The sequence below is a fragment of the Chelonia mydas genome, chromosome 4 (assembly GCF_015237465.2).
Source record: "Chelonia mydas isolate rCheMyd1 chromosome 4, rCheMyd1.pri.v2, whole genome shotgun sequence".
Lineage (NCBI taxonomy): Eukaryota > Metazoa > Chordata > Testudines > Cheloniidae > Chelonia > Chelonia mydas.
The window spans coordinates 15158057-15184576 of record NC_057852.1 but is presented as its reverse complement, the minus strand read 5'-3'; the positions used below and the strand labels follow the sequence as shown (position 1 = coordinate 15184576).

At 42.6% G+C, this 26520-nt stretch overlaps 1 protein-coding gene and 1 long non-coding RNA gene across 4 annotated transcripts in view; one reads left to right on the top strand and one right to left on the bottom strand.

The window, feature by feature from the left end:
• CCDC158 (coiled-coil domain containing 158) overlaps positions 1 to 26520 on the top strand; it is a 68931-nt gene that overhangs the window by 10516 nt on the left and 31895 nt on the right. Inside the window, exons 3-13 of the mRNA XM_037896721.2 lie at positions 1308 to 1438; positions 3170 to 3414; positions 3755 to 3864; positions 4196 to 4523; positions 6149 to 6225; positions 7198 to 7308; positions 9017 to 9131; positions 16103 to 16222; positions 19282 to 19479; positions 22138 to 22620; positions 25033 to 25222. Coding sequence (XP_037752649.1) covers positions 1308 to 1438; positions 3170 to 3414; positions 3755 to 3864; positions 4196 to 4523; positions 6149 to 6225; positions 7198 to 7308; positions 9017 to 9131; positions 16103 to 16222; positions 19282 to 19479; positions 22138 to 22620; positions 25033 to 25222 — 2108 coding nt within the window. The remainder of the gene's footprint in view (positions 1 to 1307; positions 1439 to 3169; positions 3415 to 3754; positions 3865 to 4195; positions 4524 to 6148; positions 6226 to 7197; positions 7309 to 9016; positions 9132 to 16102; positions 16223 to 19281; positions 19480 to 22137; positions 22621 to 25032; positions 25223 to 26520) is intronic.
• LOC122465452 lies at positions 605 to 23779 on the bottom strand. Of its 3 annotated transcripts, XR_006290340.1 has the most exons (5): positions 16130 to 17365; positions 13381 to 13516; positions 10400 to 10529; positions 3535 to 3618; positions 605 to 741 (listed from the first exon to the last, which is right to left on the bottom strand). It is a non-coding gene; the product is annotated as an uncharacterized LOC122465452 (long non-coding RNA). The 3 variants fall into 3 exon arrangements; XR_006290338.1 differs by lacking the exons at positions 605 to 741; positions 3535 to 3618 and adding an exon at positions 4469 to 4811; XR_006290339.1 differs by lacking the exons at positions 605 to 741; positions 3535 to 3618; positions 16130 to 17365 and adding exons at positions 4516 to 4811; positions 23639 to 23779.

Below are 26520 nucleotides of genomic sequence, written 5' to 3'. Positions count from 1 at the left end.
TGGTTAGTCTCTAAGGTGCCACAAGTACTTCAGATCAAGTTATAAATTTCCTGTGCAGCACCTATCGAGCTCCATGGGGCAATGCAGAGTGCACAGGCTTGCTTCCTCCCTACCCCAACCTCTCCCACTGGGGCAACGTGTGCCCTTGAGGCCTCATGGAAGGAGTAGTCCATCAGGTCTTGAGTTCAGAGACTTGACTGAGACAGAGCCTTGTTTGAAACTCATGGGGGGTGGGGCTCATTACTTCCATCCCCTGCACACCCACAGTGCCAGTAACAATCTGGCCATTACTGCCTGGGGCTTCAGTCACATCCAGCACACTTAACTGCATTTGCACCCATGAGAAGGTAAGCTTGATTGCAGGTTTTCCCTCCTGATGTCTTTAGCATCTTTTAAAAATCTAGCATTTTGTCCATTTTCATGAGCTGTCTAGGATTCAAAAATAGGATATAGATCCACATTTAGAAATATCTCCTTTCCTGTGCCCTTCCCATTTTCTCCTTTCCTTCCTCGTCCTTCCTTCTTCAAAAGGCTAGATATGTTTTTAAGAAATGTTGTGCTGCCTAAGTGACTTCAGACAAATAAGATTTGAAACTCTGCATACTAAGGGTGATGTCATGCTGTGAGGTAGGAGAATCCTTGTTTCTGGGCTGGAGATCAGTGTGTTTAATTGATCAAATGTTTTCTGTTATTGTAGAGGGTTTCTTCTCTTTACAACCCTGAAGTGTCTCCATGTAACGTCTGAAAAATACAGTCCCATAGCACTTGTCAGAATTCCATATGAAATTTCTCCTTAACCATTTGATTGATTGGCTGATTGGTTGACAAAAGCATTAACAACTCAGTCAGCCATGCAAACTTTACATGGTAAAACAGAATGTCTATGGTTCTGTGTCAGTAGATGGTATTTCACCAGCCAATCAGGAGAAAAAGTAAGTGGCGGGGGAAAAAAGGAATCTTGTTTTGATATGATCCGAACAGGTTGTTTTTATTTGTTTAATGGAGTGTTTTGTTTTGTTGTATTTTGTGTTCAGCCCCTTTGGGACAAATCTTGGCTGGTGTATATCAGCATAGCTCAATTAATTTCAGTGGAGCTACACAAATTTACAAGAGTTGAAGATCTGGCACTTTCTTGCTAAATGTGAACACAGACCTTGTGTGTGGAGAATGTCACTAAATGGAGCCTATAAAATGACATTATTAGTTATTCATTTCAGATAATATCTGTGGTGACACCGTGCGATTGGATACCTTCCTCTATTCATACATTGTACTCTCAACCTATACTCACACATATAATTTTGCAGGGAAGCACTGGAAAGACAAACAAAAGAGACTCTGAAACTCCAGGAAGAAGCAACCAAATTTACGATGGAATCAATCACACATTCTCTGAGTCATGAAGAGACTTTATCAAGTGGCAACATTCCCAGCGGGGGTAAGTAGGAAATACAGTTTAACAATATTGAGAATTCATTTAACATCAGGTTATCTCAGTTGTGCAAACTGTCCCACTCAAGCGTTATTGTTAAAAAAGGTTTCAGAGTAGCAGCCGTGTTAGTCTGTATTCGCAAAAAGAAAAGGAGTACTAGTGGCAGTCTCTAAGGTGCCACTAGTACTCCTTTTCTTTTTGTGAAAAAAGGGTGCATAAGGGTTGAAATTTTACACTTAAGGTTGAAGCACCTTTTAGCAAAACTGGTGTTTCAAAACTGTTGTTTTAAAATTGGTGTCTTGAATTCTGAATAATCTAAAAATATCTACATAAGAACAAAAGAATGGCCATCTTGGGTCAGACCAATGGTCCATTTAGCCCAGTATTCTGTCTTTCAACAGTGACCAGTGCCAGATGTTTAACAGGTAAAGAACAGAACAGGGCAATTATCGATTGGTCCATCCCCTGTCATCCAGTTGTAGCTTCTGGCAGTCAGTGGTTTATGGACGCCCAGAGCATGGGGTTACATCCCTGCCCATCTTGGCTAATAGCCATTGATGGACCTATCCTTCGTGAACGTATCTAATTCTTTTTTGAACCCAGTTATAGTTTAGGTCTTCACAACGTCCCTTGGCAATGAGTTCTATAGGTTCACTGTGCATTATATGAAGACGAAGTACTTCCTTATATTTGTTTTAAACCTACTGCCTATTAATTTCATTGGGTGACCTCTGGTTCTTGTGTTACACGAAGGGGTAAATAACACTTCCTTCTTCACTTTCTCCACACCAGTCATGATTTTTATAGACCTCTGTCATATCCCCACCTTAGCTGTCTCTTTTCTAAATGAACAGTCCCAGTCTTTTTCATCTCTCCTCCTATGGAAGCTGTTCCATACCCCTAATAATTTTTGTTGCCCTTCTCTGTACTTTTTCCAGTTCTAATATATCATTTTGGAGATGGGGGACCAGAGCCTTATGTGATATTCAAGGTGTGGGCATACTAGGGATTTATATAGTGGCATTATGGTATTTTCTCTTTTATTATCTATCCCTTCCTAATCTGATTTTAGTGAATTAACAAAGTGGTGCAGATGTGTTATGATAGTGGATGGGGGTTGGACATGTGTGCAAAGGTGGCTTTAATCTGCTTTTGCACTCTCCTGATCCCTAGATTGCTATAAATTGGGTCCCCCACAGTGTAAATTAGGGTGGCTCCCAGATTGCCAATGGTCCCAACGTGCGGTTAAGCCAGCCAGGGATCACTGGGGTGCAAGGATGCCCTGGCCATGCCACTTTCACCAGCTACAAGGGTGGGTGGCATAGGAGCTACCACACGCTGAACACCATCAGAGGATTCCCTTAGTTGGCAGTGATCATCCTGTAGTCTAAGGCCTGAGGCCAAAGGGCCTGACTTACCATTGCCCTGCACCTTGTGGCATCATTTTCACCAGTGCAAAGTGAGAGCATAGTGGCTTTAAAATGTTACCAATCTGATCTTGCAGTATCTCACATCCACTCTGCACGGGTGTACATGACAAGATGCATTGCAAGAATGGATGGGGCCTGTACAATCCTTAGAAAAAGCTGACTTCTAAAGTATATGGGCTTGATTCTCCACTGTCTTGAATAGAATGGGCAGAACACTTATTTGGCTCTTAGTTTGCACAGGTGTAAAGAATTATTTTATTTTCACATAAGGATTCCATTTTAAATATATAATATTCTCTAATTTCAGGTGCTGCTAGCCCACTTTTCGGCAATCAGAATGTATTAGCATCTTCCATTCGCAGCACAGTGATGGAAACCTCTACCTCTGCTAGTGCTGGCAGTAGTCCACCCAAAACTGTCCTGTACTCTAAATATGAAGTGGACATTGATACCCAGAAGAGAAGCACTAGTTATCCTGGAAAAGAGCACATTGAGAGCATCTTGGAAGAATACTCCCAGCAAGTCAGAGATCTGCAGAAGAGGCTAAATGATGTGAGTTGAAGACTTTGGGACAGATTCCTGGGTGTGGCTGCCATGGCTTTCTTACATACTGGATTCCTGGACTGGCCAGGGGAGAGTTTGGTCAACAGCACATTTAGAGCAGCCTCTTACCTGTTCTCAGCTGCCGTAGCTCCCAGGGTGCCTCACAACAGCAGCACTCTTGCCATGCCCCCTCCAGTAGCGCCCCCAATACACCTGCACCACAGCACAGAGCAACAACTGGGTATCTGAGAACACTAAAAAATGTATCTTATTATGAATTATCATATTACCCTTAATTACATTTATTTTTGGTCAAATATTCAATAATTTGCCTGTTCTGTTTGTCCAGAACACTGAACTGCATGAACAACAGAAGTTCAATTTAAGACAGACAATCGTTGATTTGCAGACCAAACTTCAGGAGGTGCAAATGGAGAGAGATGCTCTTGTGGATATCAGGTATGCATGCTTACATCGGAGACTAGCCCATTGTCGTGTATCTGATAAATGTTACACAGCTCCCATGTGGGCTTGGGAGAAAGAGAAGGACTGCAACAGGTGATTGAACTGGTCCCCAAGTGCAAGGAGGGTTCTCCTGGAAGGAGCCTTGGGCAGCAGTAGTCATGGCAGCATGCAAGGTCTGGCCCGTAGTTTCAGAAAACATACCAGATTCCATAATTTGCAGAAATAGTGATTATAAACCTCCCCCCATATCAGACAGGATAAAGACAAACATTGTACACCATTATCACTTTCAAATTTCTTGGATGTCTTCCTTTCTGAAATACAGACGAAGAGAATCCCAGAGCCAGGAGGACATCAAAATACAGCTACAGGCTACAGTTCATGAATTGGAAACAGCCAACCACCTTCAGGAGGAGATGCTGAGGGAGGCCAATAGCCAAACTGAGCATCTGAAAAAGATGGTACATGGCCATGAGGAAGTGCTCCATGAACTGCGGGGCGTCCTAGTGGACTATGAAGACAGCACAGGCAAGAGGGTATATGAGCACGAGAACATCAGCGGTCTCCATATCCGCAACCTGGGCACAGCTTTTAGTAAAGTCCTGCGAGATTTAGACTCAGATGTGTCGTATTTCAAAGGGAGGATTTTCCCGGTGAGTGGGGAGAACACTACTTTTCCTGACAGTTAGTGGTGGAAGCTTCCAGATGACTATTTGTTATGTAAAAACACTCTGAGAGCCAAATTCACAATGCAGTGCCTGGCTCAAGTAGCTGAATCCTTTCCCTGCCTCGGAGCAGCTGTGGAGCCAATTCACAAAGGCAGCTTCGGGGTGCTGCATGACCCCCAGGCACACCACTCCCACCTCCTGCACAAGAGAGCTCCGGACAATCCATGTAGTGGTGGATCCTCTGGCCCTGTCCACTCCGCACTCTTGGGAGCCCTGGGGAAGATATTTTAGCTCAATATATCAATTTGCCTTCCTATAAAGATGCAAGGGCTTGTGATTTCAGCAGTTCCCTGGCTCCTAAGCTGAGTCTCTTTTGGTTATCTTCTAAATATGCTTGTGAGCAAGGAAACTGGCTGCTGTTGTGTGTTCCTACTATGTTCAGGGAAACGGGTCTTTGTACACATTCTTTGTTAATGGTATCAAAGAAATGCCTGGCTCCATCATCAGTTTCGCCTCCTAATGGAAACAATGCAGCGATGCCCCAAATATTGGCCAAAGGGCAACAATATTAATCAATAATGGTCTGAATCTGTACAGTGCTGAGCACATCTTGTGATGTGTCAAGGGCCCTCAACTTCTATTGATTTAGATAGACGTTAGGAGCACTCAGCCTTTTGTGAGATGAAGCCCTGCAGAAATCAATGCTGGCTATCGAAGATTCCTTTGTTGACGCGATGTCATTGGCTTAGGGCCAGATTGCGCCTTGGCCACTGTGCTGGTGGACAAGCAAGTGATGGCCTTGTCTTCATTAGGACAAAAAAGGTGTGTTCTTAACTTGTCTGCTAACTCGAGGTGAAATCCTAGTGAAGACAACAAGGAATTGTGTAGCTTTCACACAAGTAAGCTCTTTGGGGCAGGGACTTCCTTTATTCTATCTGTACAGCACTAGCACAGTGGAGCCCTGGTCCATGACTGGGACTGCTGGACACTATGATAATACAAATAATAATTAGTTAGCAACTCAAGGTAAACCCCAAGGTCCCCTATAGTGTTTAACTCAACCTGCTAACTTGTGTAAAAACTACAAATGCCTTTACTTCAGGTCAAATCCTAGTGAAGACAGTTAACTCAAGGTAAGAACACCTTTTTTTCCTAGTGAAGACAGACAGAGGGCGCAAAGAGCCTCACGCCCTTTACACATCCCATTCAGTGGCCAGCTACACAGGAGTCTTTGAGCTTAGGGAGTGCAAAGATGGCAGGGCTAGCACTGCTTTCTACACTAGCCCATGGAAAGGGGGCAGGCAGGAGTCCAACTGCGACCATATTCCCCATGGGCAGCAGGCCAGGCACAGAGAAGCAAATGCTGTAACATCTTTAAGGAGGAGCACACTGGCTGAATTCACACTAGGGTGATTTGTCTCTGTACTGTCCCCAACTCAGCTCTGTAGCTTACAGCCAGAATTTAACCTTGCTTGTGTAAATTATGCAAACTGTTCAAGAAATGAATCTTGGTTTCTTAAACTGTACTATTGATTTAGATTGTGTTTTCATTTACTAGTGGGTAAGAGTGATTACTCACTATAAACAACACTGTAATTTACTTACAACAGTTGGAGGAACAACTTGAATCACTGAAAAAAGAATCACAGGCCAAAACAGAACTTCTGCTTCAACAACATCAAGATAGGTACCTTTTCCCTATTTAATCACTAGTATAGTTCAGGTACCAACACTTCCTCACTTTTCCAGGATGAATTATTTTTTGTACCAGATGCTGGTACTGTAATAAGTGTGGGGTGCAGTAGCAGTCACTATTATTGAGGGTTTATCTGTTTCTATTCTAGCTTTGTGTTTTTAAATGCTCATAACTTCCTGACACATTTAACAATTTCCAGACATGACCTCTGCTGAAAGGTCAATATTTTGGAAGCGTCTGAGCAAAACCATTTCCACTGGGTTGTAGTAGGAGGATTCTCTGACTTTCATGTTCTTTACCATGTCATGTTAATATTTTCCTAATATAGGCATGTTTGTTAATGACTAGAACTAAAACCATTTAAATCATTCTTGTGTGGAGAGCAGCACTATCGTTAAAGCTGGTTAGGATAAAATCAATAGCTTTCTAAAGAAAGATGGAAAATAGAAGAAATGACCAGAGGTATTTTAAGTAACACTGCAAAAAATCCTTACAGTGCTTTTTGCTTTTTTCAAATCATGGCTCTTCCCCTCTCTCTGATTAAAATAAGCAACTGAGCTTGCGATTTATGTAGCCAGTGCAGATTGTTGTACACCTTGTCTAGTACATGGTAGTGCTTTAATGTAAATAACAATGTGTGGATGACATGACTTTTATTTTTCATCTTTTATTTTCCTGGTTTTTCCCCTCATCTCTTTCTTGTGTTTGGTTTTTTTGTTCAGAACTTTGGCCTTCCTTGGTTCAATAAATTGCAACTTCTCCAACTTTCTAATTGAATTATCTAGTTATGTCATCAAAATAAACTGTGAATTAATTTTTATACAATTTATTACATTCATGACAAATCCCCCAAATCTTTAAACTTGTGACTACTGGGGAAATATTCTTTTCTACAGTTTATGCAGTGGGAAATACCTTGTCTACAATTGTAACCATTCTTCTTCTTTTTTTTTTTTTAAATAGGATTGAGCAACTAATTAATGAACATGAACAGGAGGTGGCAGCACTGACTGATAAAACCAACAGCGCACGCAGCCATGCAAATAGTATCCAAAGCCAGATGGAGATCATTCAGTATGTTTCTCAGTTATACTGTAGAACACATAAAAAGTAACCTTGATTCTAGAGAGGTCTCCCTCTGCTAGCATACACTCTCTGCTAGCATGATAAGATTTCTTAGTAACTTTGCTTCAGAGTTAATCAACCACTGCAGAAATCATGGGAGGCGAAATCTAGAAAAGGTACAAAGTAGATAGAGGGGAACATAGTCTTGTGCTTAAGGCAAAGCTCTGAGAATCAGGAGACATGGGAACCAACTCTGAGGGTATGTCTACACGACCCGCCGGATCGGCGGGGAGCGATCGATCCAGCGGAGGACGATTTATCGCATCTAGTCTAGACGCAATAAATCGATCCCCGAGCGCTCTCCCGTCGACTCCTGTACTCCACCACCACAAAGAGGCGCAGGCAGAGTTGGCGGGGGAGCGGCAGCAGTCGACTCACCATAGTGAAGACACGGCAGTGAGTAGCTCTAAGTATGTCGACTTCGCCTATGTTATTCACGTAGCTGAAGTTGCGTAATTTAGATCGATCCCTTGCCCTAGTGTAGACCAAGTCTCAGTCAGAAGCAAGGTAAGTCAAATGAGTCATTGGAGTTACTCTGGTGCAGGTGAGAGGAGAATCAGTCCTGGGCTCTTTTCCTGACTGACATAAATTTATTTTTGTGACTTTGAGCAAATCTCTGAGTCCTGAGTTATGAGCAGCTCCTGCAACACTGCAAAGTAGTGTAGTGAAGGAGTGAACAAGAACATTCCCCACTTGCACATCTGGATGGGGAATGCTCACAATAGCATTCCCTGCACTCTCTATCACAGGGACTGCTTCTCTTCCTCCCCTCTTTGGGAAGCAGAACTAGGAAAAAGTGGGACCATGGCCCTGCTCCATCTCTATATCCACCCACAGAGCAGGAAAAGATTGCTGTGGGGAGCATTCTGCACCAGCCTTATATAAATTAAGCAGAAGTGGGGCTGTGCAGAAATGACTGGAAGCCTTAACCATCAAGAGTTGGTTGGATTCTGGTCCAAAATTCATTCCCGACAATATATTTCTTGTCATCTGTATCATAAACAAAAATGGATGAATTCTTGTGATGTTTACTGGCAGAAATAAATAGTGATGAAACTTATAGAAGATCCTGTGGGAAAAGCCACATATATGGCCAATGTTGGAATTGCTGATGATTGAGTGACTGGAAAATGGCATGGTGGTTCCCTGTTGATGGTCTCTTGATGACTTGTAGGTCAGATGTGCTCAGTTTACGCGTTAAAAGATTAGTTTTCTATCTGCCAACCCTGCAAACTCAAGCTGGGGTTTGGAAGTCAAATTGGGCCATGGGTGACTTGCACATAATCACCCGTGATAAAGATTCTGTGAGCTGAATTCTGCCCAGAGTTCCACTTGTGCAGTCCTCTGGTGCAACTAAAGGCTCCCGAATTAAAACTTAATTAACATGTGTGTTGATGATACATGAGCCAGAATTGTAAACAGAAATAAAAGCGGTAACACCTTATTTTTGTCATTAAATTAACCAAATGTGGCTGAATACAGAAGGAGCAGATCTGTTAGGTAAGAAGGTAAGACATTTTCATATTGTCACATTTCAGACTGCAAGTACACTTAATACTGTGAAGCCTAGGGATCACATCTTTAGCATAGCTGTGTACGTATCATGCTTTGGCAGCGCTCACACCTTTTTTTCCCTTCCTTTCAAAATTTTTCTTAGAGAACAAACACGAAACCAGAATTCGATGTACATGCGTCAGGTCAGTCAACTGGAATCCACTGTTTCTCAGCTGCGTTCTGAATTACGGGAGGCTAAAAGGATGTATGAAGACAAGGTGTGTGTGGACTGTAGTGTTCGTAATAGCTCCAGCTGAACTTGGTACATGGGCTTTCTCCTGAAATGCACTGTATAGTTCAGAAAAAGACAATCACACTCTCATTTGAAAAGGTGTTGTTTCAGAGAAATTCAATGGCTGATCAGATAGATCGCTATTCTTTTATCCATGGCACTGTTGTTCTTTCCAAACTATTGTATTATATACCACGTTTAAGCATAAGAGCTGGCTTGAAGTGGTTTCCATTATATATAGGGTTTGCAGTTTGGTTCAATGGCTCTCAGCACCCCCACTCTAAAAACTGTTCCAGCACCCCTGTGTTTAAGAACAAATAACATTGTTCTCTAACAAACAAATTAGAGAAGCACACAGATCAAAATTAGTGGCAAATGATTCCATCTGGATATCAACGCAGAGGATCATAGACTTTAAATAGCAGTTGAATATGTGGATCAAAGGCATTATGTCTCCTAAAATGGTAGAGAATGTGTCAGGAAGACACAATTAGGCAAATAAAAAGAGCTTCTTGCATGAGCCATAGCACCCAGAAGTGTTCTCCAGTAACCTTCTATCTTGGGAAATCAAAGGGGAAACTAATCTGTTGTAAACAGATCAAGAGCCCTAATCGGCATCTGGAATGTTAATTTTTTATCCATTAGTTAAAGGAAACTTGATTAGGTCAAATAAAGCTGCTGTAATTGGCAGTTCAGACCAGAATGCTTTGGCCAGAGAAAGAGAGAGAATCATAGCCACAACCACAAGTACAGGCCGAGGCACTTTGGTCTTGAATCACCAATTACAGCAGCTTCATTTGACCCAATCAACAAGCTTCCTCACAAATCCTTTATTCTGTTTACCAATCTCCTCTCCCATCTACCTTTCCACAGTCCCAATACTATTTCATTTGGCTGTTTCATGAACATGCCTTCTCTCAGGGGTTCTCTCAAAGGTTTTCATAGGGCGGATCATACCTCAATAGAGAGAGTGTGGTTTCAGCCACCTGCCCTTGCAGCTTCCCAATCATGAACCATTTGGAATCACATAAAACCCCTGTGGCTACTACAGCAATTGCTTGTGTAGGAAAATAGTGTTAGTATTTAAATATTTTGAAGTGACCCGGGTGGAAAGACAGCGTTTGTCAGCACCTGCAGGTTTAAGCTGCTTTTCTTCTTCATAGCAGCAAGTTTGATAGCACACTGAAAATCCCCGACTCAGAATATGGGCAGCAAATCGATCACCAAAAGGTAGAGGTGTAGGAAAACAATTACCTTAGACAAATGGAGAGAAGTTCACTCCAGCCAGTTCCACTACAGAAGTTCACTGCATCCATTCACTTTTCAGAGAATTTATTTCATGTCACCTCCCCACCACAATTCCACATTCCTTTCTGGGATCCCTCTGACAAGAAAATACAAAGACTGAAGTCAATGCCCTTCCCCAAATGGGAACGGAAGAGTTACTTCAGCAGTAATTGGGAGAGGAGTTGTATTACCATTATTTCCTCATTCCCAAATACACGAGAGCTGTGAAAACGGAACACGTACATCACAAAGTTCCTTTTCTGTGTGGTGATGACAGTAGCATCTACAGTATAATTCTTTCTCTGAGTTCACAAGGTTGGTTTGAGACTGTACCCCTAAAGAATGCCTATTTCAATATAAATATCTCGCGCTCTCTTATCAAAAATACTTGAGGCGTTGCACAAGTGAAGGCCACAGAATGACAGACTTATTTCAGGATGTGGTCCCCATCAAATATGGGTTGTAACTGTTTGATGATACCCCATATGGGTTCAGGTGTGAGGTGGTAGCTGACAATTAGAGCTGTGTAATCATTTCCGTCCCCCTCATGACTGGAGAGGTATTAATTGGCCCGGGGAAGTCCTGATAACACCGCTCCATTGGAGCTCCATTGTCAGAGAGCTATGGGAGTCCAGAATCCCAGAGTAAGTAGTTGGCCTCTGTGGAGATGATCCTTGTCTCTTCTGCATCCCCCAGCATCTGCTGGTCTCTGGTGATGGGACCATGGCTCACTGGCCAGGGGAACACTCAGAGGCAATCCACAAAGAGATTTTCCCTGCACAGCAGTAGATAACTCTGAGTCACTAACCACAATATTTTGTGTGCCCTTTCTTTAGAATTTCCATTTCCTTATTCCCTTCCCTTCCCTGGACCTAGGCCTTTTGGTTTCATAGATAATTCTGCTGTGATTCTGACATCTCATAATTATTATCCGAGGGTAATTCCCCCTTTTCCTCAGAGGCTGACCTGAATATGGTTGCTCTCCACTCTCTGTAAAATTAGAGCTGACAACTCATGCAGTAACATTTGACTTCTGGAGTCAAATCCTGCTTATGCTACACATCATGTTAACTTTGGCAGCCTTTTCCTACTTATTAGTGGAAAGTTGCTCCCATTGTAGAGATGCTGTATGATTTGACATGGTTGTTATTTTCTGTTCAAGAAAGGCCCAGAAAGGGAATAGCAGGGATGTGGTAGGTCAAGTTTGAGGTAGCATGGAACAGATATGTTGGGCATTTGAAAGCAGGCCAACCTGCCTTCTGTCTGGCTCCACTTACTGTTCTGTTTCACGTGCATCAAAATTCATTCTACTGTTTCCAAACAAGCACCGCAGATCTCAAACCAAACACATTTTTTGTTGGGCTTGTAAATTAATCTCTGTTATGTTCCAGCTGTAACAGAAATGCAGTTTGCCATGTACTTTTTAATGTAGATGATTTTAACAAATTCTGTTTGGGATAAACAGAGCAGCACACTAAACTAGAATCATAGTAATGTCGGGCTGGAAGGGACCTCAAGAGGTCATCAAGTCCAGCCCCCTGCACTGAGGCAGGACCAAGTAAACCTACACCATCTGAGAGAGACAATGTGGGTGAGGTAATATCTTTTATTGGACCAATTTCTGCTGTTGAGAGAGACAAGCTTTCAAGCTTATCCAGAACTCTTCTTGAGGTCGGAGAAATGTACTCAGAGGGTCACAGCTAAATACAAGGTAGAACAGATTGTTTAGTGTAAGTGGTTAACAGATTTCAGGGACCACTCATGGTGAAGTGGCCGTTAACACCTTTCCAGTCATATGGGGGAAAAGGAGGGGAAAAAAGCTGGGGGTGGGATTTAATGGGTTATAGATTGTATATAAGCCATAAATCCAGTGTCACTATTCAGTCCTTGGTTTTTAGCATCCAGCAAAGATACAAATTTAAGCTCCCAGACTCATCTTTTGAAGATATTGTACAGGTTTCCTTTGAGGATGAGAACCGAGAGGTCAGATATGGAGTGATCGCTTTGTGAAAAGTGTTCACCCGTAGGTGAAATGGATGGTGTTTTTGTCTTTTATAATTTTTCTGCATGAGTTCATTCGAGAGCACAGTAATTGTCTCGCTTCACCCACATAGCTGTGATCAGGCCATTTAGTGCACTGGATGAGGTACACCATATGTAGTGACAGGCATAGGTAGGACCCATGGATCTTGAAAAGTGTGTGTGTGTCGGGGGGGGGGTGTTGATCATTGTAGTTGTGGAGGTACGTCTACAGGTTTTGCCTCTGTTGTTCTGGCAGGGTCTGGTGCCACTTTGAGTTAGCGAGTCCCAGTCTGTGGGGAGTTTGCTTCTGATGATGAGCTTAGAGAAGTTGAGAAGTTGTTTGAAGGCCAGAAAAAAGGGTTTAGGAAAGATTTATTTCAGGATGTGGTCCCCATCAAATATAGGTTGTAATTGTTTTATGATACCCAATATGAGTTCCAGTGTTGGGTAGTAGGTGACATCTAGGGGTGTGCAATCATATTTCCCACCCACCCACGACTGGGGAGGTGTTTATGGGCCATTTCCACTTGAATGGTCCCTTGAAATATGTGTTACCGACTTATGCTAAACAATCTGTTCCACCTGGCACTTAGTTGTGACACTGAGTACATTTCCCAGACCTGAAAAAGAGCTCCGTGTAAGCTCCAAAGCTTGTCTCCCAGAACAATAGAATTTGGTCCAATAAGAGATATTACCTCATCCACCTTGTCTCTCTAATAGCCTGGGACCAACACAACCTCAGCTCTAGACCATCCCTGACAGATGTTTGTCTGGAAGATGCCACACCTATATCTATGACTGCAGAACACAATCTTTGGGCATTTTTTCCTTTTGGAATTATTAACAAAAATAGAAACCCAGAATTTTATGTGCAATACTTCTCCGAATGTTACTAACTGCAGCAAACATCACTTTCAGATACCTACAAAATGGACTGCTCTTTAGTCCATACGTATCCATGTTGACTTCCACATATACTGTATAAGTAACACAGAGTTTTCAGTGAGAGACAAGTTGAAAATTGGAGAGCATCTGATCTCAGGCTTGGCTGTAGAGTTATTCCTGTGGATGAGAAGGGGTGTATTACGTTTTGTGTCAAAATAAAGCTTTTACAACTATGTATATTCAAACACTACTCTCGAGCCTCTCTGGTAGGAAAATACCTTAGTAAACTGAAAAGTAGCTGAAATTTTCAAACTTGAGTTCTGAAAAGTGGCTGATTCCCCAATTAAGTTACTGTGAGATGCAAGTACGGAGTACCTTTAGGACTTGTGAAAAATCAGGCCACTTATTTCAGTTCCAGAATATTAATTTAAGTATCTAAGGATAAGCACCCACCCACATTTGAAAATATTAGCCTTTTTATCATCTGATTGTGAGCTAGTCCCCAACCTTGTTTAACAATCTTTTCTATAGGTCTCCTACACTGTCTCTAAGCGTGTCACATTAGAGGAGAGGTACCCAAAGTGTGGAGCCATGCCCTAAGGGGATGCAGAGGAATGTCTGGCAGGGCACAGCAAGTAGGGTTGCCAACCCTCCAGGATTGGCCTGGAGTCTCCAGAAATTAAAGCTTATGTCATGTGATGAAATCTCCAGGAATACATGCAATCAAAATTGGCAGCCCTAGAAGCGGGGACTAGGCCAGCCCCTCGGGAGTGGAGAGGGAGCACCACCCTGTCCCTCCCTGCCCCCAGCTCTGCTCTGGTCCCACTGCCAGCCACGTCTCTGACTCCCAGCCCTGCACCTGGCCCTGTCACCAGTCTCGGCGTGGATCAAGTCCTGGCCCTGTACCAGCCCCTAGCCTTGGCTGCTGGTCTTGGCTCCATTCCCAGCCCTGGGCCAAGGCTGGGGGCAAGGCTGGGAATGGAGCCACACTTTGCTGCTGGCCCCCACTGCAGCCCAGCTATGGCTCTGCCCCCAGCCTTGGCCCCTGGCATCAGCCCTGCTCCCAGCCCCAGGCCCATCTCCAACCGCAGCCCCAGCCTTGGCCCCTTTACCCCTGTCTGCGTCCCTCCCCCCTGAGATGCAGCCTCATTCTGGAGGGATTTGTGGACAGGAATTAGTGGGGACATGACCCTCAAGAGTTTGGAGACTGCTGCATTAGAGAAAGATTACCACCTCCAGGTGGAGCTAACCCATTTGTTTGCACATAGATTTGATAATGTATTTATGATGAAGGAATGAAGCTCCCTGCTGTGTTGTAGGTATTATTGGCTTCATCAGCTATTGCTACAGACACGCAAAACCTTACACTCAGGCCATGGCTTGTCTGAAGGATTTCACTTCATCTTTAAGAACAAAGTGAATATGACCAGACACAAGCATTTTTAGAGGAAATTGGGTAGTATAGGGTAAGCTATTATTTTTGTACTACTCCATCTGGACATCGTTCCCATGCTGTGTTTGGCAAGGGACTCTCCATACTCTGCCAAATCCTGGCTCAGATTTTCCTCGGGAGATCTATGCACGAAGGGCTTTCTCCATTAACAGATCTGTTCCACATGGAAGCGAGGGGGCTAGCCCTATTGGTAGTACCTTCCCATACCTCTGGAGCCTACAGAGGGCTCTCCCCTGGATTGGGTTCTCACAGGAGGTAGGGAGTGGGTGAGAGTGTGTGGACCATCATTTCCTTCCCCCCCACCACAGATATTATGTGCAATAAGTAATATGTCCTTTCCCATGGAGCCCCACCACAGGGGGGCTTTAGGAATGGCCCTGTGGGCAACTGCAGACAGATAAGGTCCTGGGAATGGTCCTTTACTGTTGTACTTCTAGCAAGCACAGCAGTTACCAGGGGCCCCACGGCCAACCCTCACCTTCTCTCTATGTCAAGAGCACCGTAGGCCTTAGAATCAGAATTGTAGCTCAGTGACAGGGAGGGCAAATCCTGCCTCTACCAGGCTTTGGGATAAGACTTGTCGAGGAGATCCTCATGGATCTGTCCTGTACTCTCCTGTTGGTTCAACAACAGCATCATTGGCATGATGTTCCCACTCTCCCCTGGTCTAAAAGGCAGGAGTTTTGGGGTTACTCCTGAATAAACTGGTATTAATAATCAGAACATGTGCTATTCCCTTGTAATTATAACTGCATTATAGAGAGATCAGTTTCATTGGCGTAGGACAGAACTAGTAAAGGTTGGTTGGCTGTTTTTTAAAGACTGCAAAAAGGTAATTTCAAGGTCTTAGTAGGGCCAAGAAAGATTTTAAAATTTAAGTGTAGTTCTTTGAAAAGTGTTTTAATAGCATTGTGGGTGGTACTATGTTTATGCTGATTTATCAAATTGCCAACCCTGCAATCTCAACTTGGAATCTGCAAGTCAAACTGGGTTTTTTCCTAGCTCAGACATCACCCACATAAAGATTCTGCATTTAGACTGTAGTTAACAATTCTCTTGATGAGGTCTGAGTGGGAATAGAAACCAGCTCATTCTCCCCTAGGTGTGTTGTCTCTCCAGGACTAACAAGAAAAATAGTAAAAACTCATTTTAAATCACTAAAGCAAGCAGATCTCTCTGAATACACATAGGGAGCAGATCTTCAGAGTACAGCAGCACCTTTTGTACATAGTCACTTTTCAGAGTAGAACTGCCCCATAAGATAATTATCCCCAGCTGTTGCAGTCTTTTTATTTGCATGCATACTTTAGATAGAAGATCTGGAAAAGCAATTGCACCTGGCTCATTCTGAGATGGCAGAGGCTCAAACTGAACGGGATCAATACAGTCAAGAATCTGGAAATCTGGATGATCAGCTTCAGCAGCTGCTGGTAGGAATTTGAGATTAAAGAACAATTTATAGGGGAGTTCCATTTTATTATCAGTTTGTCTCATAATCAATTGAATACATGAATTTAATCTTACCTTCTAAGAGCTTTTGTTTTTATTGTTCCTGTTGTGTTGGCACCTTGCCTATTATGAAAAGCTGGCAGCCTCTTTATAATTAAGATTGAGACTTATTATAAATTTAATCTTGCTGTCCCAGAAATCCTCAAAAAGGTCCGCAAAGAGCACACTCAGTGCAGGTATACCCCTTGTAGCTAGGCATGGCAGGCATGAAGGAGAGCCTGCTAACACCAACTGCTGCCTGTTCTTGTGACCTTAGCCCCCTGGTCAGGTCATATTTAGTCCCACCCCTTCTAGGGTAGCAAGAAATCTTACAAATAATAGGTCTAGTCCTTACTTTGGCCCTCAACTCTGGTCCCTACAGCCTTCATTCAGGGATTCAGCCATAACCCCTTCCTAGAGGTTTCACACAATCTTCCACAGTGAAGGACAGGGGAACCCAGACCCCTCCTTTACACTGGGCCCCTATAGCCAGCAGCTAACCTCTGCTCCATTAGACTCCTTGCTGCTGTCTCTCTGGACATCCTCCTTCCATGGCCTTTTTCCAGGCCTTCTTTCCACAAATTCTCTAGTTTCACCCTTCTTTTAGTGGCCAGGGCTTTTCCCTCAGTCCCCCAACAAAATTCCAAACTAGGAGTACAAACTTCTGCCCTCCTCAGGTTCTCATTTAATCTCTCAGGTTTTCCCTGCTCTGTTCCTCAATTGACCATCTACCAGGATGCTCGCTCTTTCTGGAAGTTCCAATTCTGCCTTTTTAATCAGCTTACTCCACCTCAGTACTTGCTCCATGTCTCTCCTAGACTCTTACTAGCCTCCTCTATTCAGGAGAGGATCCCAGGGAGCTTTTTCCTTGACGCTGCCAGTCTCTCCCCTTACTACTACTAAGAGAGGCATCACCAAACTCTTTCTCGCCACAACCATCCTCTAGGCTGGGCTTCCTCTCTTCATACTAACAACCCAGCCCCACCCCAGCTGGGATTCATCTTTAATTGGGCCTGGCCCACCCTTCAGGTGCAACCAGGTGCCTTAATTGAGCTCTCCACTCCAGTTAATTCTTTCATTACTTGTGGGGCACATACCTCATCACAGGTTCATTTCCCTTAGAAACCCAGGAAATTCAGAGCTAAGGTTAACATGAAAAGAAATGCAAACATCTGAAACTGAAAATCAGAGTTAAGGCTCCCTAAAATAAGAAGAGCTGGCGTACTGGGTCAGACCAAAGGTCCGGCTAGTCCAGTATCCTGTCTTCTGACAGTGGCCAATGCCAGGTGCTTCAGAAGGAATGAACAGAACAGGTAATCATTGAGTGATCCATCCTCTATGGCCCGTTCCCATCCTTAACTCTGACTTCATAGCTAAGCTAGGTTAGCATCCCATCTTCCCTTCTTTTTTCTTTCATATCTACTTTATAAGATTTTTTTTTTGATCCAGGACTTTTCTAACTGCTCTAAATAGTCCCTAGCCATAGACTGAAAACATCTTAAATTAAAAAAACAAAATAAAAGCAAAACTGTACCTGTACAGCTTGCATAGATAGTAGCAAAATTGTGCATCACAGATCATTGGTTTCATACATACACCCTATTTCCAATGCGAAGTGTAATAGTTCATCATCATACTCATCTTTTGCTCTGTGTATGAGTTCTGTAATTTCATGATTGGGTTTTGGGAGATTAGTATACCAACTCTCTGTCTAGTGTCACTTGTACAATAGGTGACACATGAAATCTGAAGAAGAGTTTTGCATGATTGCATTCTGGTATACTGTTTAAAACAAACAGAAGGTGTTTTTTCACACAATGCACAGTTAGTCTGTGGAACTATTTGCCAGAGGATATTGTGAAGGCCAAGACTATGACAGCATTCAAAAAAGAACTAGATAAGTTCATGGAGTGTAGGTCCATCAATGGCTATTAGCCAGGATTGGCAAGGATGGTGTCCCTAGTCTCTGTTTCCCAAAGCTGGGAATGGGTGATGGGGGATGGATCCCTTGATGATTACCTGTTCTGTTCATTCCCCTGGGGCACCTGGCATTGGCCACTGTCAGAAGACAGGATACTGGGCTGGATGGACCTTTGGTCTGACCCACTATAGCTGTTCTTCTTTATAGCTGTAGCGGAGGCTAGAGTCAGGACAGTCACTATACAATTAAGTGTAAAGCATCTTAGTTTTATGGTCACTGATTAAATGAAACTGTAATAGATGAATAAGGTAGTCTCAGTTTCTAATATTCTCCAAGGCATTGGGGGAAAAGTTAAATTTGTTTCAATGCCTTTACTGTGTACGTTCATTCTTTCATTCTCGGAGCCTCTCATTTCGTTCCCCTTTTCTTTGGCTTTACTCAGTATTCTGCATGCTGCCTCCACTTCCCAAATTTCAGCCTCTTCGTGTTCTACTGAGAATTCTGCTACCCCCTTTTTCAAATTAACATGTTCCAAATTGCCTAGCCATTCGGGATTGTGGCATCAGTTTTTGAAACTTTGCATTTGTTTCTGAGCTAAAAATGATTGAAACAACATACAACAAATTGCTGTCTGCAAACAGAGTAAATCAAGCCATGAAATTACAGGTTTCATTATTGTTAAAGGTGGATGATTTCCTTCCTTGGCATGCACTGTAGTATTTGTATTTGGTTCACTTTTAATTTTGATAAAATGCTGCATTTTTCATTTTGCTGATTTTTTTGGCTAGGGTATGTTGGCAAAGAAATGGCATCAAAGGCTTCAAGTCTTGAAATGTTAAATAAGATAGTGATAGCAGTAGTACTTAGAAGAGGGTTAGTTTAAAGCTATTGCTGTGTTGAAGGATGGTGCCTCAGAAGCATCAAACTAGCTGTTCACCAGAAATCCTGGCTTTTATTAGTGGTAAAGATATAGTAAGAATGATTTAACTTCATAATTGATTGTTGCTAATATTAAGGAAAACAAAAGACAGGATGGCTTTATGATTTAAAGAGGGAAATGGCTGCTGTAATTTCTTGTAGGCTGATCTACATAAAAAAGAGATGGAACTGAGTCTGGAAAAGGAGCAGAACAAGCGGCTTTGGGATCGGGACACTGGCAACAGCATCACCATTGACCACCTACGGAGAGAACTGGACAACAAGAACATGGAATTGCAGCGCATGGAGAACATAGTGAAGACAATGAAGACTGAGTGTCAGGGACAAATGGAACGTCAGGTCAGGAAGGAACTGCTGAGTGGTGTTATTACCATTGAGAGGTTTCCCGTGCCCATACACTAGGTATATACTAAAAATAGCACTGTTTTTGTTATCTTAGTTGGAACATGAGCAGCATCTAAACATAAGGTGCCAGAGGTTTTCATTCTAATGCCCCGGTTTTGATCACTCATAACTTTTGGAACTTTCATCTGTCAGTCAGAAATTTTCAGTCCTAGTCTCTGGCCTAAGGTGATTTTATACCAAAACAGCCAGAATTTGAAATTTGGCACATTAACACACTTGATGGAGAAGTGACTTTGAGTGTCTGGTGAAACTTGGTTTGGTTTTGGCCAAGTTACAGAATCATAGACTTTAAGGTCAGAAGGGACCATTATGATCATCTAGTCTGACCTCCTGCACAACGCAGGCCACAGAATCTCACCCACCAACTACTGTAACAAACCCCTAACTTATGTCTGAGCTACTGATGTCCTCAAATCGTGGTTTAAAGACTTCAAGGTGCAGAGAATCCTCCAGCAAGTGACCCATGCCCCACGCTGCAGGGGAAGGCGAAAACCCCGCAGGGCCTCTGCCAATCTGCCCCAGAGGAAAATTCCTTCCCAACCCCAAATATGGTGATCAGCTAAACCCTGACCATGTGGGAAAGACTCACCAGCCAGACACCCAGGAAAGAATTCTCTGTAGTAACTCAGATCCCACCCCATCTAACATCCCATCACAGTCCATTGGGCATATCCACCACTAATGGTCGAAGATCAATTAATTGCCAAAATTAGGCTATCCCATCATATCATCCCTTCCATAAACTTATCAAGCTTAGTCTTGAAGCTAGATATGTCTTTTGCCCCTACTGCTTCCCTTGGAAGGCCGTTCCAGAACTTCACTCCTCTGATGGTTAGAAACCTTCGTCTAATTTCAAGTCTAAATTTCCTGATGGCCAGTTTATATCCATTTGTTCTTGTGTCCACATTGGTACTGATCTTAAATAATTCTTCTCCTCCGTGGTATTTATCCCTCTGGTATATTTATAGATAGCAATCATATCTCCCCTCAGCCTTCTTTTGGTTAGGCTAAACAAGCCAAGCTCTTTGAGTGTCCTTTCATAAGACAGGTTTTCTATTCCTTGGATCATCCTGGTAGCCCTTCTCTGTACCTGTTCCAGTTTGAATTCATCCTTCTTAAACATGGGAGACCAGAACTGCACACAATATTCCAGATGAGGTCTCACCAGCGCCTTGTATAACGGTACTAACACCTCCTTATCTCTACTGGAAATACCTTGCCTGATGTATCCCAAGATCGCATTAGCTTTTTTCACGGCCATATTACATTGGCGGCTCATAGCTCCGGTCACCTGTGATCAACCAATACTCCGAGGTCCTTCTCCTCCTCTGTTACTTTCAAGTGATGTTTCCCGTTTATAACAGAAATTCTTGTTATTAATCCCTAAATACATAACCTTGCACTTTTCACTATTAAATTTCATCCTATTACTATTACTCCAGTTTACAAGGTCATCCAGATCTTCCTGTATGATATCCTGGTCCTTCTCTGTATTGGCAATACCTCCCAGCTTTGTGGCATCTGCAAATTTTATTAGCACATTCTCATTTAGAAATATCAGTTATAAGCCTCCAGAAATGACATTTTGTGCATGTACAGTAAATGTAATGTGCACAGGACCAATAGCAGCACCCTGTGAAGCTCTTGTGGACTGTTCTCTATTTCACTTCTCTTTCAAGATGATCCTTCTGGTGGCAATCACTTCTGCAAGAAGGACTAGTGAACTAAAGGCCCTCATAATTGATCCACTCTATATAGTATTTCATTGGGACATAGTGGTGTTTATGTCCACAGCCTAATTACTGGGCTGAGTTGAGCCCTGCGTCCAAAAGGACTGTTCTGTTGCTTTCAATGGAGTAGACTCCTGGACATCAAGCTCTAGAGTCAACTCCTTCCTTCAAGCTGCTGCATCCTCTCAAAAAATCGTCAAACTCCAAATATGTAATCCAGTGCTAATCCTGTCAGCTGCTGCTCTCCACTTTACGTCAAATTAATTTGTCTATAACTTGATTCCTTTATTTGCCACCAACCAGCCAGGCTTTCACGACAACTACTTCCTGCAACCACCCACCCCATGAAATTCTACCTTCAATTCCTGATATTTCTGGGTCCATTCTTGTCTTCTGCATCTGCACTGCACTATTATCGGCACTTGGGTGACGATGCTTCCTGTTGGAGGTTGTCCCATTAAAGTCTATGCACTTTGCTGACTACAGCAATAAATCTATGTACTATTGACGCACACATACTTTTTCCAGGATATATTTGCTGTAAAGTTCAATTGGCCAGGCTTTAATATATTGAGTGATTTAGACCTGTCTCCTCTGAATAGTTTAGAGACAGTTAATTTGTTTATTCTATTTTTCACATCAGTCCTACTTATTTTTTTTTCTATATTTCACCCTGTGTTTCCTTAATCAAGGAAGGAAGAAAAGCAGAAGAATCATGAAATCCACTAGGGTCCTTGTCATGCAAACCTAATTTACCAATGAAGCTCTTAGATACTATTATGATGGATGCTATAGAAAATCCATAGATAGGTAGATAGAAAATACGGTTGTCAAAGCTGACCATTTTATTGTTACCATTCAGATGGCTGCAATTAAGGAAAAGAATGAAAGCATTGAAAGAGTCTCCTCCTTGACTGCCCAGCTAGAATCAACCAAAGAGATGCTCCGTAAAGTAGTTGAAGATCTGACAGCCAAAAAGATAAATCTGGAGGCTTCTGAGAGAACAGTGTCTGACTTGACAGCCTGCCTGCAAGAGAAGGAGAGAGCCATTGAAATTACCAACGAGGAAATCAAGAAGCTCCGGTCACGGGTAGATAGTAAGTTGCAGGAGCTCCAGCACTTAAAGAATGAAGGAGACTACTTACAAAATGTGCAGTCGGAGCGTGAGACACTGAAACTGCAGGTGATGGAAAAGGAAAGAGTTATTGAGATCTTCCAAAAGCAAATTGATACCATGACCCAGATTGTGGGCCAGCACGGCCGAACTGCTGGTGCAATGGAGGTGGAGAAATCTCAGCTTGTGAAAGAAATCAGTGACAGGAAACTGGAAGTACAAGAACTTAAGGTCTGTACATTTCATCGTGTTTACGTCTCTGCAAGACAGTATGTTCGTTCTATTTTAAAATCCATATGTCGATATGTTACACTGTGTGTTTTCAAGCAGGTCAGAAAATGGGAATAGGAATCTATAAACATTTAGAAAACCTATCATGGCTGGGAAGATTATAATTACATTATTGTTATTATTTTGATCAGTTTGTATGAAAAAATAAATATTTCTAGGTCTGAAGTTAACACATTATGGGTGAAATCCTGGCCCCGCTGAAGTCAATGGGAGTTTTGCCATTAAGTTCAGCGGGGCCAGGATTTCACCCTGTGGCCATGAGTCAGAGTAGTAACTAAACTGAACTAAATATTCAAAAATGTGCACCTGAGTTGCACACGTAAAAGCATACTTTTGCATATACCAAAGGGATAATTGCCTGAACAAATGCAAATTTAACAATGTGTGCAATTACCCAATTATGCACAACCAAATGTGTGTCTGTGTGAATAGCTTAGCCTCTTATTTTTATAATCTATAGGCCAATTCATCTGCTCCATCATTTTACCAAAGAACAAACAAGGACTAGAAGGAGGTGGCAAAAGAGTGTTCTTCATCACAAAATTACCACTGTGGATCCCCACTGTCAGAATAGTGCTCCAGCCATTGTGTGTCCCACTCTAAGGCAGTTGAGCAGCAGGTGGTGGTGGGAACGCATTGATCTGCAGATCTAAACATTTTAAATTGTGGTTATAAAAAGCCAACCTACCATTTTCAGCTTTTTTTCTAATGGTGATAGAAGTCATAGAACCATTGCTTCATTGCTCTCGATTACACAGTGAATTAGTTTTAGAATAACAGTGGATGTTAGTATAATAATGAGCCATTATAATTGATGTTAATTGTTACTATAACAACAGTAGTGTTAGATCCAGAACTAGTTTGTTCTTTCATAGGCAGATTCAGAGAAATGTTTAGGCTTCAAAGGTTGATGACAACGAGAAGTGCATGACAGACCACCCTGTGAGGCACCCCTTACCATACTGGCTTCACCACCCCCCCCACCTCAGGCAAGAGGCGAGTGGGAGAAGTAGACAAACGTTTAGGAAGAAATTTTGTCCACTCAGCACTCAATCTGGAAGGCCTTGGAGCTGTCAGATCTGAAGGTGTCAGACCGCACCTTCAACAAAACAGAAAGAATCGTATTGTTACTGAGTAGTAGTAATTATGAGTGTTCGGTTACAGAAGGAGAAGCACTCTCAACCTTTGTGGCACTCTTCATTGAGACTGATTAAACATTCCTCATCTAGAGCATACCCTTTAGACCAGACATCTTCTTTAAAGAAGAGGCATTCTAAGTTAGCCATATCCATGTGCTGATAAGACTCCTTAGAAAAGGAAAGGTTGGTTCTTAGAGCTTACTCAATCCCCAGGGGTTCAGATTTGTTGGTTCATATAGAAATAATTTGATCAGTTCAGCACTGGAGGAACATTTGAGCCCTCTCCACTGATCTCCATTGGTTCTGGTCTGATGTCAGTTCAGCACGCAGAGTTTTGTGTGCAGGCTAAGGAGTTTTGCAGTGCATCATCAGATCCAGAGCTGACTCCCTGGTTCTATTACAAGCATGTTTCTAAGTTTCTTGGGCTGAATCCACTAGAGACTTTGCAAGTGCTGTATCTGGCCCTAAACTTAGCAGGGCTCTCACTTCAGAGACTTATATACGGAAGTCTCCCACCTCATGTACAGCAGCCTTCAAAGCCGAAGGACCTTATTACTAAAATATTCTGATCTACCTCTTCATCAGCTCCGTCTTCTCTCAGTGCTGGTTTAGTATGAAGCCATCCTTGCCTCCTTGTACTTTTGCTGTTGTGTGATGTGTATGAGGTGCCACAGCTGGGCTATGGCACCTACAACCTTTGGAGCATGTGACTTTTCTGGTTTCAAGTACCATTTTACCCTGGATCTTCTCATGGTCACCTCATGTAGATGGTATACTGAGCACCTTCCGAAAGGCTCAACCTAGTTTCCATCAACTTGGTAAGAAATCATTTCAAATCCCAGTTCATTCACAGGTGAACAGGTACAAATCAGTCTTTTTAAAAATCTTGTGAGTAACTATAGGAATCAAAACACAAAACATCTGTGAGTTAAAGATCTTATAAACTGATTTAGCCACTGATAGTGCTTAAGACCAAAGCACCTTTTGTTAAAAACAGTAATCACTTGGGTTAGGAGAGATAGATATATATGCAGAAATAATCTGTTTATGCATTTATCCCCCCATTTTTAAGAATGTGTCTTTTTCCATTCTAGTTTTCATCTTTGCACCAAGTTATTTCATGACAAAAATCAGATTTCAAATAATCCTGTTGTGTATATGTCTTAATTGTTAATTAATAGATTTATTATAATTTATTTATTTACATAAATAGATTGTGATGGACAAGAAAGAAGACAGAATCCGTGAAATGGAGGCCAGATTGAGTGAGCTGGAGCTGGAAAAAGTTAAACTGATAAATACCTGCACTGAGAGACTCCGTGCAGTAAAGGATATGAAACTGGAAAGAGACCAACTAATGAATGAGCTGAAAGCCAGTCGCACTGAGCTCGCCGGCCTCGCAGGTAGGGAGCCTCAGATCAGATATCTGCTAAATCAGGCTGATGTTAAAAATAGAAGAGCTGCCTGCTCAATCCAAATATGGCTACTAGTAAAGTCAAGTAAGAGGTTTCCAGATAGAGTACACTGATGGTCATACTGCCTCAGAGCGATAATTCATTATTTGGATCTCTAGTATACAGTGAAGATGGTGTAATCTAGAGGCATAACTCCCAGGGCCTTGTGCAAAAATACTTAGCACAGCCTGACCTTCGGTGGGGCCCAGAATAAAAACCCTAGTAGGTCACAGAATATAAACTTCACCAAGAGCCCTCCTTCTTCCCCAGGTATTATACAGGGAAGCTAGATAGTGCAATGTTCCATAATTTAAATAAACTGATCTGGCAAATCCTATTAACTGTTTATTATCGAACTGTAGTGAAATATGTTTTAATTTGTTTTGTTATGGGCATTCTGTAAAATCTTGTATCTTAACCTATCAGAAAGAGGACATTAGCAAATGCATTCCTTAAATACTGTACATGAAAGGAGATCAAGATGCCAGGGACATACAGTATGTGATATTGGCAGAAAGCGTCTGAGCCCTATCACTGCCAATAATAGCCTGCTCAGAAACTCATAACTACGAGGTGAGGTTGTACAAGTGTATTTCCTTTCACCACAGTCACCAGAACTCAAGGAAGTCACCCGTTAAGGCAACCAGACCAACCACAATTCACATGCTGTACTATGCAGACATTATACCAGCCACACGCATTCACAGATTCCCCCATTCATTTTCAGCATAGACACACCCACAATACTGATGCCCAGCTCCCCACAGTCATGCTCCAATGCACAACCTTAACTCTGACCTCAGCAAGATTAGTAGATGATAACCATATACATACTTTTACTTGGAAAGTCTGTCCTCAGATTTTGTGAAAGGTAATAACAGTTAAAGTGTGTGAGGGCATGGGGGGGTGGGGTCTGAAATGGAGTGTCCAGAGCTGGAGGGGGCACACTGTTTGGGAGCCAGAGCTGTGCTGGTAGGGAGAGGGAGTTGTGTAGGGAACATAGCATTGTGCAGGACGATTGGGGGAATTTGAGGTGGTCAGAGCTGTCTGAGGGATGCATTTGAGTTGAAGCTGTGCCAAAGAGATTTCAAGGTGGGATTGTGTGGCGAGGGGGTGCTTATAGCTTTGTCAGGACATAGAGTAGGTTGGAGTTCTGAAAAAGAGCCTGAGAGAATGGGCACAGGTCAAATATTTTATCTCACTAGTAGCTATGCCACACCAGGTAGCAATGGGCAGTCTGATCCCTG